Source organism: Haliaeetus albicilla, chromosome 13, assembly GCF_947461875.1.
Source record: "Haliaeetus albicilla chromosome 13, bHalAlb1.1, whole genome shotgun sequence".
Lineage (NCBI taxonomy): Eukaryota > Metazoa > Chordata > Aves > Accipitriformes > Accipitridae > Haliaeetus > Haliaeetus albicilla.
In genome coordinates, this window is record NC_091495.1 from 11,215,716 (window position 1) to 11,228,608 (window position 12,893).

General features: G+C 42.8%; 1 protein-coding gene across 5 annotated transcripts in view; it reads left to right on the plus strand.

Moving 5' to 3' along the window:
* Positions 1-12,893, plus strand: part of USH2A (usherin) — a 394,137-nt gene that overhangs the window by 367,400 nt on the left and 13,844 nt on the right. For all 5 annotated transcript variants that reach the window (XM_069800131.1, XM_069800130.1, XM_069800132.1 and 2 more), the window contains exon 64: positions 356-677. In XM_069800131.1, the coding sequence (XP_069656232.1) occupies positions 356-677 (322 nt within the window). The remainder of the gene's footprint in view (positions 1-355; positions 678-12,893) is intronic.

Sequence of the window (12,893 nt, forward strand, 5' to 3'; positions counted from 1 at the left end):
AGAAAAGAGTAAGGGAGTGAAGCTCTATAGCTCTCAAATGATATCCAAATCGTCTCCTACAATGAATCATCATTTTGATTCATATCATCAAAATCAAAATGATTTTGATCACTTGACTCCTGCAGATGTTAACTCTGCTCTGAAAAAAAAACCAACCAAAACCAAATGAAAACCCAGAACACAGCATTCTTCCTTTTTGCTACACGAGGCACAGCACGTGTAAAAAACCAAATTATTTTCTTATTAAAAATGCTATAGACCAAGAGAAATTAAGAAATCCCCCAGATTTTATGCACAGTCTATATTTGTATTTGCAGTGTTTTAATCACTTCATTGCCGATTTGTGTTCCCAAAGGTATGAAGTACAGCTCCAAGCTTGCACAGATCTGGGTTGTGCCTCCAGTGAGTGGGCATCAGTACAGACGCTGGAGGCACCCCCAGCAGTGCAGCCCGCCCCTCTCATAGAAATACAGACAACAGCCGGGGGCTTCCAGTCGACTTCTTCCATCCTGTGGACTGGCCCACAGCAGCCAAATGGGAAGATTTTATACTATGAACTTTACAGAAGGCGAACAACTCAAGCCCACGTAAATTTAGACCTCGCACTTGTTTACAATGGTTCTTCAACCTCCTTCAAAGACGACAAGTTGCTGCCTTACACAGCATATGAATATCAGGTGGGCACTGAAGCCATTTCGCAGCTCTGATTACAATTTCAGTACACTTTGAGAACCTTACTTTACACTTACAATGACCATACACATCTCATTGCTAATGGTAATATATTGTGATACCTGAATGATTATTGTTAATGTATTATGAATAGTTGAGAAGCTGAAAATAATTTTGCACAAGCAATAGATTCATTCAGCATTCATTTTTCTTTAGCTTAATCGTAAGTGCCTGTGTTTCTTGTATGTTAAGTGCTTGTGTCCCCTCCAGAGCTTTTGCAAGGCTCTAATGTTGAGTAGTGTGAAATTCTAGTTTTTAAAAGGCAGCTTCATTTCATTAGGTTTTCTTTCTTTTTCCACCCTCCTCCATTATAAATTAATTTTTACTTTATGATCTTAAAGTAGTTTACATCAAAAGGGACTGGGTTTGTTTTCTCTTTAAAGTAGATGTTAGGATCACAAGCAGTTTTCATGGGTGATTCAAAAGTGAATTTACTGTTGATGATTGGTGTTATGTCTTATGCACATAGGTATTTTTACTATTGTTTGTCTCGTGAAGCTAAGATAAAGCAAGAAGACCAGTTCTGCCATTCTTTCACTTGTAATTGTTTTCTATGTCAAAGTTACAAGTTTTAGCATCATTTTTTTGTCATACAGTAGTAGTGATAATGTAGGGCATCTTGAAAACCTCCAGGGAGGGAGACTGTGTAACCTCTCGGGGCAGTCTGCTCCACTGCTGGACTGTCCTCATTGTGAAAAAGGTTTTTTTTATGTTCAGTCTGAACCTCTTTTGCTTGAACTTATACCTGTTTTCTCTTGTCCCCTCCCACCACTTACCATTGTGAGGAACCTGGACCCATCTTCTTGTTAGCCTGTGGGTAGGTGCTGGGGGACTGCAATCAAGTCCCTCCAAAGCCATCTCTTCTCCAGACTGAACAAGCCCCAGTCCCACAGCTGCTCCTCATAGGCCAAGTTCTCCAACCCCCTGATTACCTTGGTGGCCTCCGCTGAACTCGCTCCAATTTATCAATATCTTTCTTGTATTCGGGGGCCCAAACAGAACAAATGCTAAGTAAAGGCATGTAATCACTTCCTTTAATTGTCTGGCTATGCTCCTGTTAAACAGCTCAAGATGCTGCCAGATTACACTGCTGGCTCATGTCCAGCTTTCTATCTCCTAAGGCCTTTAGGTCCCTTCCAGCAGAGGTGCTCTCTAACTGGTCAGTCCCTACCCTGTAATGCTGCAAGGAGTTATTCCTTCCCAGGAGCAAGACTTCGCATTTGTTTTGCTGAAATTCATAAAGCTCCTGATGACACATTCCTCTAGGCCCTTCTGAATGGCAGACCTGCCTTTCAACATATCAGCTGGTCCCCTCCAGTCTAGTGTCACCTGCAAATTTGATGAGAGTGCACTTTACAGATCAGGTTCTTTGGTAGCTCTGGTCCACTGCTACTGTTGTATTCTTTTAGGCAGCCAGAAACCATGAAGAATTAAATCTAAAAAGTTGCTTTATCACATTAGTCTATCCAGCTGCTATATGTACATGTGTCATAGACTCACGAAGTCATGTAGGTTGGAAGGGACATCCAGAAGGCATCTAGCCTAACTCCCTGCTTGAAGCAGGTCCAGATAGAGCAGGCTGCTCAGGGCTGTGTCCAGTTGAGTTTTGGATCAAGTTCTCCATCCTTGCATCTCCAAGGATGGAGATTGTATACCCTGTGTGGGCACCCTGTTCCAGTTTCTGACTACATACCTCCTACTTTTCTTTGCATCTAATTCCCTTGTTTCAACTTGTGTCCCTTGCCTCTTGCTCCATTACTGTCAGAGTCCCGGGGCCTGGAGGGAGGAGTGTGGTGGCTTTCTTCATATATCAGTTCCAGCAACTCTAATTTGGCTAAGAAAAGGATTCTGAAGGGAAAATTATAAAACTATTGAAAAGAGAGCCTAGGATGGTAGTAGAAAAGTGCAGTATTCACAAAGCCTTTCTTCTCTGCTTGACAATCACAAACCTCTTTTTTTCCTTTAGACGTTTCTGGATTGGCAGCATGTCTGTAAATTAACAGCCAGTGTGAAAAGTGTAGAATCATCATAGAATCACAGAATTGTTTGGGTTGGAAGGGACCTTAAAGATCATCTAGTTCCAACCCCCCTGCCATGGACAGGGTCACCTTCCACTAGACCAGGTTGCTCAAAGCTCCATCCAACCTGGCCTCGAACACTTCCAGGGATGGGGCATCCACAGCCTCTCAGGGCAACATGTTCCAGTGGCTCACCACTCTCATAGTGAAGAATTTCTTCTTTATATCTAATCTGAATCTACCCTTTTTCAGTTTAAAGCCATTACTCCTTGTCCTATCACTACATGACCTTGAAAAAAATGTCCCTCTCTGGCTTTCTTGTAGGCCCCCTTTAGGTACTGGAAGGCTGCTATAGGATCTTGCTGGAGCCTTCTCTTCTCCAGGCTGAACAACCCCAACTCTGTCAGCCTGTCTTCATAGGAGAGGTGCTCCAGCCCTCTGATCATCTTTGTGACCCTCCTCTGGACTCTCTCCAACAGGTCCATGTCCTTCTTATGATGGGGGCCCCAGAGCTGAACGCAGTACTCCAGGTGGAGTCTCACGAGAGCAAAGGGGGAGAATCACCTCCCTTGACCTGCTGGTCATGCTTCTTCTGATGCAGCCCAGAAAGCGGCTGGCTTTCTGGGCTGCAAGTGCACATTGCTGGGTCATGTTGAGCTTCTCGTCAACCACCCCCACCAAGTCCTTCTCTACAGGGCTGCTCTCAATCCACTCATCACCCAGCCTGTATTTGTGCTTGGGATTGCCCTGACCCATGTGCAGGGCCTTGCACTTGGCCTTGTTGAACTTCATGAGGTTCACACGGGCCCACCTCTCAAGCCTGTCAAGGTCCCTCTGGATGGCATCCTTTCCCTCCAGTGTGTTGACCGCACCACACAGCTTGGTATTGTTGATAAACCTGCTGAGGGTGCACTCAATCCCATTGTCCATGTCACCTACAAAGATGTTAAACAGCACTGGTCCCAATACCAACCCCTGAGGAACACCACTCGTCACTGCTCTCCACTTGGACATCAAGCAGTTGACCACAACTCCTTGAGTGCGACCATCCAGCCAATTCCTGATCCACCGAGTGGTCCACCCATCAAATCCATGTCTCTCCAATTTAGAGACAAGGATGTTGTGTGGGACAGTGTCAAATGCTTTGCACAAGTCTGTTTGTTAGATTTGTGCTGAAGGAAATGATGTCCTTCTGTGAGCTGACTGCTTCTTATTGCTGATGGCAAGTCCATGTTACTTGATTTCCTTCAGTTACTTCATGGCATCTTCTTGAACCTAGCAGTACAGGAGATGCTACTATAATACTTTCCAAAGCAAAAATTATAATTACTCAAAGCCTGAAAATTTATTGCACTTTACATATATGAGAGTATGTTTTCCAGTTGTCACTTCTCTTGTGATGAGAGCTGTTAAACTTTTCCTGGGAACAGCATGCTTTAGGGTGAACTGTTTGTGTTTTAAATCCTACCATGTACAAAAATTTCCATTTCCTTCTTCCAGCTTTCCTTTAATGCCTGTGTAGGGCCCATCTGTTGGCCACAACAGCGTGAAGTCTGCTCTCCATTTACTGTAGTTTCCTCATAGCAGAACTATTGTTAGACCAGGTCTCCTTGCTACTTTGGACAGGTTCTATGAGGAATATGAATTCAAGTGCAGATGGGGCTGAGTAGATAGCAAGCATTGTAGCAGACCCAAGCCCTACTTATTAGTTAGGAATCTTTCTTAGGTAAAGAAGAACTTCCCAAATCGGAAGTTGTAGACATTGGCTGTTGGATGTTCTCAGTTATACCAGCTTTCAGTTATCTCAGTCAGAACCTGTTTTTTGAGAAGTTGATACTACAGAGAGTTTCCTTAGCCAAAATTTTTAATGGTCTATCGGTGACAGATAACAAAGAAAGCCTATTGACCAGATTCCTGTGGTTTACCACACTGTATTCAAGACTTTGCTTTTTATCTCAGTTCTACTCCATAGCCCGGCTGAGCTGTTGACTGGGACCCTAAATCATTTTCGTTTTTTATCACTGGTGGCCATTTATTTCACCATGAGAGGTTTTTGCAGGCACGTGTTTGTCTTCTGCTTGTGTCACTTGCAGCAGTCCTCTGGGACATATTCTGAGCCCCTCCATTGTTGACAATTTATATCTTGCCTGTGAGACAAGTTATTCATAAGTATAGGGCTTGGCTTTTGCTATTATGCTGATGAAACCCAGATTTATATTTCACTTAAACTGGATATTGATTCTGCTGTCTCTGCATTTGAGGCTTGTTTGCTGGACATAAAACTTTAAATGCAACTGAATTTCCTCCAGCAGAATGCAGATAAAATCAAAGTGCTGTGATGGGACTCCAGCATTTTTGCACGTATTGAGATTTAGTTCAATGAACCCTGACAGCTTCTTTGGATCTGAAGTCAGGATTTTGGAGTTTGGTTTGGGGCTTTTTGTCGTTGTTGGGGTTTTTTGTTTGGGTTGGGTTGGGGTTTTTTGTTTTGTTTTTTTGCTGGCAACTTCAGCTGAATATTTAGGGCTTGTAAGACTAGGTGCAAAAGTTGCACTTTCAGAAATGACAAATTGACTTTGGAAGCTCATGCTGATCAAAAGGACTATGCACCCTAAATGCTTAGGTCACTGTTGTTCAAGGAAGCACTTATTCTTTAAAGGCCAGATCTGCACAAGCATATTAGCACCTGCTAGGTTTCAGTGGGTTTTTAAGAGGCATTAAGGTACCTACTGTCCCATACTCAGAAATAATTACTTAGATCTTTGAAATTCCCTCTATCAGTCTATTCATACATTTAGATATTTGCATTTTCTAGAGCATCTGGCCTTTTAGGTATTTATTGGAACGCTGCCTGAGATCCTCAGCTGTATTAAACAGATGCAATTGCATGATCTCCTGAAAAAAACCCCTGACTTAAACAAACTTTATAACTCATGAGGCCTAAATAGTTTGCAAGTGTAATTTTTTGATTCCTGGAATATTTCTGAAACAGAGTGTGTAGGCCCTTCTCAGAAACTATTGAGGGTGGTGTGCAGTGTTACCATATAGTGACCTATGGAGTCAGACCTGTTTTTCTCAGCAAAGGGAAGGCCCTTTTGAACAGAGACTTGTGGCATTTAGTGCTATTCTGCAAAGCAGAGCTGTCAGAATATGGTGTGATTTCTATGCAAGTGCAATGTCATTTCTCCACAATTGTACTTAATTGTGTACTTAAGACTGCTTCTTTAGATTAATGGCTTGATGTAGTCCTGGTTTAGGACACATCCTTTATTTATTTATTTATTTGGCGCACACACAGAACATGCAAAAGACAGAAAAGTAGGACTGTCCCTTTTCAGAAAGTTTTATGGCTCCCTGCAGAGGTTTATTCTCTGGGAGCAGCCAGAGAATATATATCTGGTGCACCAAGACAGGGTCTGCAGCACTGAAGCTATATGCCTCTGACTGCTGCAGGAGGCACAGCATCCCTCTTGCTTGTGAAGCATGCTTCTCATGCTCCAGTTACTGCAGCCAAGTGAAGGGTCAAGGACATACCCCAAGATATACCAGGGGAAATATGTTTTGAGTCCTCCATCTTGGACTCTCAAAGAGAAAACAGATCATATTTTGACTTCGGGGAGATAAAGAGAAAAAAATGGGTGCAAAGTCATGACATTAAGGAAGGTCCAACTCCATGGAGTGTAGAATACATCAGGCCTCTTGGTCACTTTTCAGAGATGACAAGAATGACACTTGGTTTACCAGTCTGTCTGTCAAATCATTGGCTGAGCTCCAGTTTGTGCTGCTTAGTTACTGACAAACAGCTCAGCGACTTCTGCAGCTTAAAATGGGGTGAAACTGGTTTTCTGACTGGCCAGTGATGTATAGTCACCCATTTGTAATATCCCTCAAATCTGGCTCCTTTTCATTGTTTTAATTCACCATTTCTTTCCATCTCCCTGACAGAAAGATGCACTACAAAGTAGTGACATAAAATAAAATGTAGTGCTTTCTTGCACTCCCTGCTTGTTATCCCCTCTTCATTTTATTTGGAAGAGTGTTTTTTCTTACAAGGTTCATTGTGCTTGTTGCTTCCAAGTAAAGAGAGTTTCTCATACTACACCTCCATTAGGCTACTGAGCTTGACCTCAGCTTCTGAAAAGTAAAGCAGACATAACCATGTTGTTTCACTGACGTAATGGCGATACCTATTCTAAATACCCTTTTGCAGAATGAGATGTTTCCTTTCTCCTGGTAGAGGGTACACAGTAGGGAGAAGGGCCATTTGAAACCACGCGATTTCATTCATTAAGCCCGACTTCAGGCACTATGTTTCTGTTGTCAACACCATCCTAAATTCAAGTGCCTAAACAGTGCATTGATGCAACAAACCTTGATTTTTGTTCATTAAACTAAATACAGATTTTAGACTAGATTTGTTGGCTTCCAAAATTACCAGTGAGACTTTTACAACACCACTCTTGCCAGGCCCTTCTCGGTAAATTGGGATTCTGACATATTCAAAACTATGGCAAGCTATCCCTGAAAAAAGACATTAGCGTGAGTACCAGGGGAAAATATACTCCAGGGCTGTAGATGACTTGATATGATTTCCTTGATTGTATCTTTTTTATTTATGAGGCATAATTTATGACTGCTGAAAAGCAAACTAAAATGAGTGATGACTAACTACAGCCAAAGTAATAAATCAGAAGCGGAGAAAGAAGCGGTGATTTTGATCGAATCTATTGAATTAGCTGTTGCCCTTAGCTATTACAGGTATTGGAAAGACCTTTTAATATCTGCTTATCTCTCTCATGGGAACTTGGTAACTATCTCATTATATACTCATAGGAAACAAATTATTTAATTTTCTACCTTTTAGAGTTAAACCTGTTTACATCTCTCATTAATTACTGGTGTTATACTATGTTATATGAAATGAGCTTCCTTTAGCATTTGGTAATTCTGTTTAAGTCCCAAAGTGTCTTTCCCTTTCCCTTCCGCAGAATGGGTTAGTACTTTTATTATTAGTATTTGAACAGTGGAGATGAAAAACAATGTTAAGAGGCTCAAATTATCACAGTGCTAGAAGCCTGGACCTAAAATCTATCCCATTATATGTTTATGGCCTCCCTAAGGATGCTAACTGAATGTTGAAGAGGCAAAAGTATGGATCTGGGGATGGGCAATCAGAAAGCACACATTTGTTTACTACCTTTTTGTACGCCTGGTCATGAGTGGACACGATACTTTCTTTCCCTTGCCTTTGCTCTGTCCCCCATAGACTGCAACCACTTTTGAAACTTTCTTAGTTTGCTCATACCTTCCTGACACCACAGTGCCCAGATATGAATACATTATTGTAATGCTGAATGCTAGATTTCGGTAGACAAGCTTTGTGCTCTAAGCTGTGCTGACGTTGCATAAGTAACTCCAAATTACCCAGGCTGCACACCGGTCAGTTCTGATGAGAAGAAAGACTTGTGAAAGGTGCTGCAACTGATGGTGAGAGGGAGCTGCTCTGGTTTTCTCTCATTTTAACCAGCCAAGATTATGGTCTCTTCAATTTTCATGCAGACTGCTGTTCAAACACAACTAAAAATCGGGTGCTGTGTTTCTGAACTTACTGATGTCATATCTTATATACCCCTAAAGGGGGCCCAAGGCTCCCCTTTGCAGGAGCAGAGAGGATTCCCACTTGGGGACTGCCTGGTTTGTCCCTGTGTTTGCAGCCATAATACCTGTCACATTGTTTGAGCCAGGTCTGAGATGCGAGTGTTGTGAGCTGGCAGGCGTTAGTGCGTGCACAACGTCCTCTGCCAAACCACTGCTCAGTCAGCCATGGTTGCTCTTCACATAATCGGAGTCGTGTGGTCAAGTGATTGCTTTTATGTTTTGGGGAACTTTTGGCCATGTGCTGTGCTTTCTGCTTAATCCTGGACTGTCTTTGTCCTTTGAGAGGGTTAATTTGAGTGCTTTATTTTGGCAGCTTCTTCACCTTCTCTTTTTCATCACTGCGAGGCCATAGTTCTCTCCTGGTTTACCATTGCTTTTGTTCTTCTGGTACCTTTCTTGCGCTGCAGCATTGAAGGAGCTGTGGAAACATATATCCAGCTGTTTTCCTCAGTTCCCATTAGTACTTCCTGTATGGAGTAAATACCTTCACATATGATCTCAATTTGATGAAAGAAAATCTTTTTGAGTCTAAAACATAGCTTCCTTGGTAAGGACCTGGGGTTTCAAGAGTGTTGCAGCAGATGAACCTGCGTGGCTCAGGGATGGAGTAAGTCATCTAATGGGCTTCTTCCACTGTCAGCGTCTACAATACCACGATTTTTTTGCATCTATGCCCAAGGACCGTTGTGATTTTGTTGCCCTTTGTGGGAGGAGTTGTTACTCAGCTTTACTAAGCTTGAACAGGCTGGGCTCACCAAGGTAAGGCTGTGGCCATCTTATCGGCACTTCCCTTCCTGCTTCTCATAGGTTTTGCACCTTTTTGCTGTGCTGATGAACCTTGAGGTTGTCCTGTGATCATTTTGAGCCACAGCTGATCACCGGTTTCTTCCAGGAGCAGGGATCTGTGAGGGCTCATTTATGATGGAAAAAACCCAAGCTTCGTTACCTGTAACTGGAATTCTTCAGTCCTCTGAATATACGATCTCTGGAGAGGTTTCCCCCCTCTGTCTCTGGCTCCACTTCAAAGTGCAGTCTGGGCCAGGGGCCAGCAGATTGATAAAGCATTTTAAAAAGTAGCCCGTGTAGCTGATTTCGGAGCCCTCTCCTGGCTTTTTGGGGACAGTGCAGCCATTAACAGCACCACATCTTTTGGCAGGGTGCTGAGCCATGCACCATGATGTCAGACAATGCTTTTGGAGACAGTATATTCAGAAAGCCAAGTTATAAGAAACTTTTGTTGGCTTTCTGCTGTCTGTGTTTTGCCATTCAATACATCCCTGAGATGTGATTGCTTCTTGTTTGCTCCATGTTCCTGTGCGTGCTTTTGTAAACTTCTTACCTTTTAAGTAAGTACCAGGTAATACTGCAGCCTATTAAGCTCTTCACATTTCTATATGAATACAGTTAAATATTTGTTGGTGCTGATTATATCACAATTTAGAAGGAATTTTTGTGAGCCCAAAAAGCTTTTTACAAAAGTCCAAACCATGAAATTTCAGTTTAACCAGGCTAGCCAGGCAACAGCTTTCATCCATGACCATTTTGTGGTGACTTTTTGAGGAGCTGTGACCAAACCTCTGATTTTAACAGGCATTCCTCATTGTGGCTTCTGTTGCCATGCTGTCCCATTTCTTCATGCAAAGAAGTGGCTAAACGTCAACATTTCCATCTGCAGTCAGTTCTGGGCACTTACTGCTCCGAGTCTCCAAACGCTGACCATGATTTACTTGGATGGCAATTCTCAAAGGGGAATATTTTTATACCCATCCATCCTTTTACAGATGGTTGAGCAGAAGCAGAGGGAGTTAAGGGAATCCAGCTTAGGTCAGTATAAATCCAGAATTTAGATCCTCAGAAGTCCTGTTTAGCTGTCACAGCTGTCTTAGAAGCTGGCGTTAGGAAGTTTCACAGACACCTAGAGGTTTTCTGCTGGAAACATGTCTTGGCGGGGCTGAGTGGCTGGTGTCTGTCTAGAAGGAACTCTCAGAGCATGCCTGTCTGTCAGGCCCACACACATGCAGCCGTGACTTTGGCCTTTTTTCAAGAGGGACAGGCATGTGGTGCCTGGGGGAGGGACCGCAACCTCCAGTGCCCCCCACCTCCCTGGGGAAGGGCTGGGCTGGGCAACCACATCTGCTCCCACTTGCTCGTGCTGCCCAGTCAGTCTTGATTTCATTGTGTTCATGCAAAGTAAAACAGCTCCGAAGGGAGCACTGGGAGCACCCCAAGTACAAAGATGGGTCCTCCACTTTGGCATTCCCACCCTGTAGGGCAGCAGGCTTGACTGCCTCCATTGGAGCCTGTGATTGAACTTAAATTATCTGCCTCCTGCAGGAGTCCTTCAACCACTTAGCTGTACTAGGAAATGGGATGAACATCCCCTTGTCCTAAGAGAGTGTTCTGAAAGAGAGCCCTTGTTTGTCTGAAATAAGGCTTGTTTTCTGAAAGACGAGGCGTAAGCACCTATGGTAAGAGAGGGATTGATGGAGGAAGGTGTCTCCATCCAACCCTCAGTGAGGCATCTGCTTCCCAAGTGAGTTGCATCCTTCTGTCCTCTGAAATTCCTAGGGGGTCCCATTCTGAGGCCAAATTCCTGTGCTACACAGGAAGCCTCTGTTCCTAACTCATCACCTACAGTTTTGCTGTGGGCAGCTTGCCTGGGAGGTCAGGTCTGACACTGTTACGCTCTGTGCTCATTAAGGCCACAGCCTGGATATAACTGGAGCGGTTGAGCTCAGGTCAGTGCTGAGTCGATGCCAGTGGCACACTCAGAGCTGTTCTTTCCTTATGTGGCTTATTCTTTCCACAACGAAATATGCCGCTTGAAATGAACGACTGTGGGTAAATCTCTGTAGCAGCTGGAACTGAACTGAGATAGAGGGTTTGACCTACTGCAGTAAAGTGAACAGAGTTTGACTTTATGAAAAGTTCACAACAGAGATATATTACTGATTTCACTGAAAATAAAAGTGCTTTGGCTGAGCTTTTTATTGCAGGGCATCATCTGTACTTATGTAGTGTTTCACTGGATGGTGCTATATGTTACTGGTGGAATCAGGCAGGAACTTTGGGTTTGTAATTGGCAGAACCACAGTCTTCAAAGCTACTGTGGTGTTTTTTGGCCTTTTTCCTTCCCCAGGCTCCTTGTGAATTGTCCTGAGGCCTTAGAACTTAATATTGCAAGCTGGAAGGACTCCAGGGTCAGTTTTGAAGACCTCTTATTTCTAAACCTCCTATTTTTTTTAAGGCATAGTCCCGCCATCCACTTCCCCAGGACCTCTGCCCAGAGTAGATCACATAAGAATGTGTTTTACTATAGTTAGAATTGCTCGACATGAAAGCTTACTAAGGAATACTTATACTAAAAATCGCTCAGACAGTCCTCTTGTATTGCCATTTAGATCTATCATTCTGATTGATCACTATGTGGTTGGCTAATATTGAGCCTAATTTAACCCTATACACTCATGCATCCATCTATTCTGTCTATTGTACCTGACATTCTACAAATTACTTACCCATGCAAATGATGACCTAAGGCAACCTTTTATGATATTCGTGTTTAATTATACAAATGGTTTTTGATAAATAAGATTATACATCCTTCCATATGTTTATTCACTCCTTGATGAAAGCAAAATTTAATTTTCATGCAGATTTGTTGGAGAGTGTGTTTAATAAGTGCTGAGTTTTATGTAGTCTGCAGATCACTCTGGTTTTGGGAAGCTGACAAAATCAGTAGGCATAGTTCATAGAGACATGTGGTTTTTAATCAGGCCTAATTTAAGCTGCTAAATTTTGAAATCTTGGAACTGAAGCCATTGCCTTTGTGCTCATGCAATAAAGCAAATGTTGTTGTGAAAATAAATGAGAGATGCTGACTTAACTATACATTTCAGTGGGCTTTATTTATATTATGGGTTGCTGAAAATGTTGCCAAATGACTGATACATTAATATTTTTGAGACAGGGATGTTCCTGTAAAACTTTCCGGTTTTAAAGAGTAACTAGAGTTTGGCTTGTGCGATTCAGTCAAGGTGAACGTAACTTAAGTGTCACACAGTGCCAGGCTGAATTCATCAGGGCTGCTTGCATACATGAAGAAAGTGTGTAGAAGGGAGCAACTGGCAGGACTGGTTATCACTATTTTTGTTCAGATGTCTCTGAAAACATCACTGTTAATCCCAGCTTCTCAAGGAGTCCTCTTTGTGTGGTATGATGCAGTGGTGGGATTTCAGAGTTTGAGGATCAGGTATGATCACACACTCCCTGAGACATGAAATCTGCTTCTTTTTCCTAAATGTAGCAGTGGGAAATATTTCACTCTTCTGTTAGAAAGTCACTGGGTCAACACAGGTGCTGGGCAGCAGTCAAGGGACATTTTGCATAGGTGTTATTGCACGGATTTTTCTCAGTGTCAGTACAGCTGCAGTAGCAACCCTAGCTAACCATGGATGTTTTGTAGGCTTGAGTCCTTTGCTAACA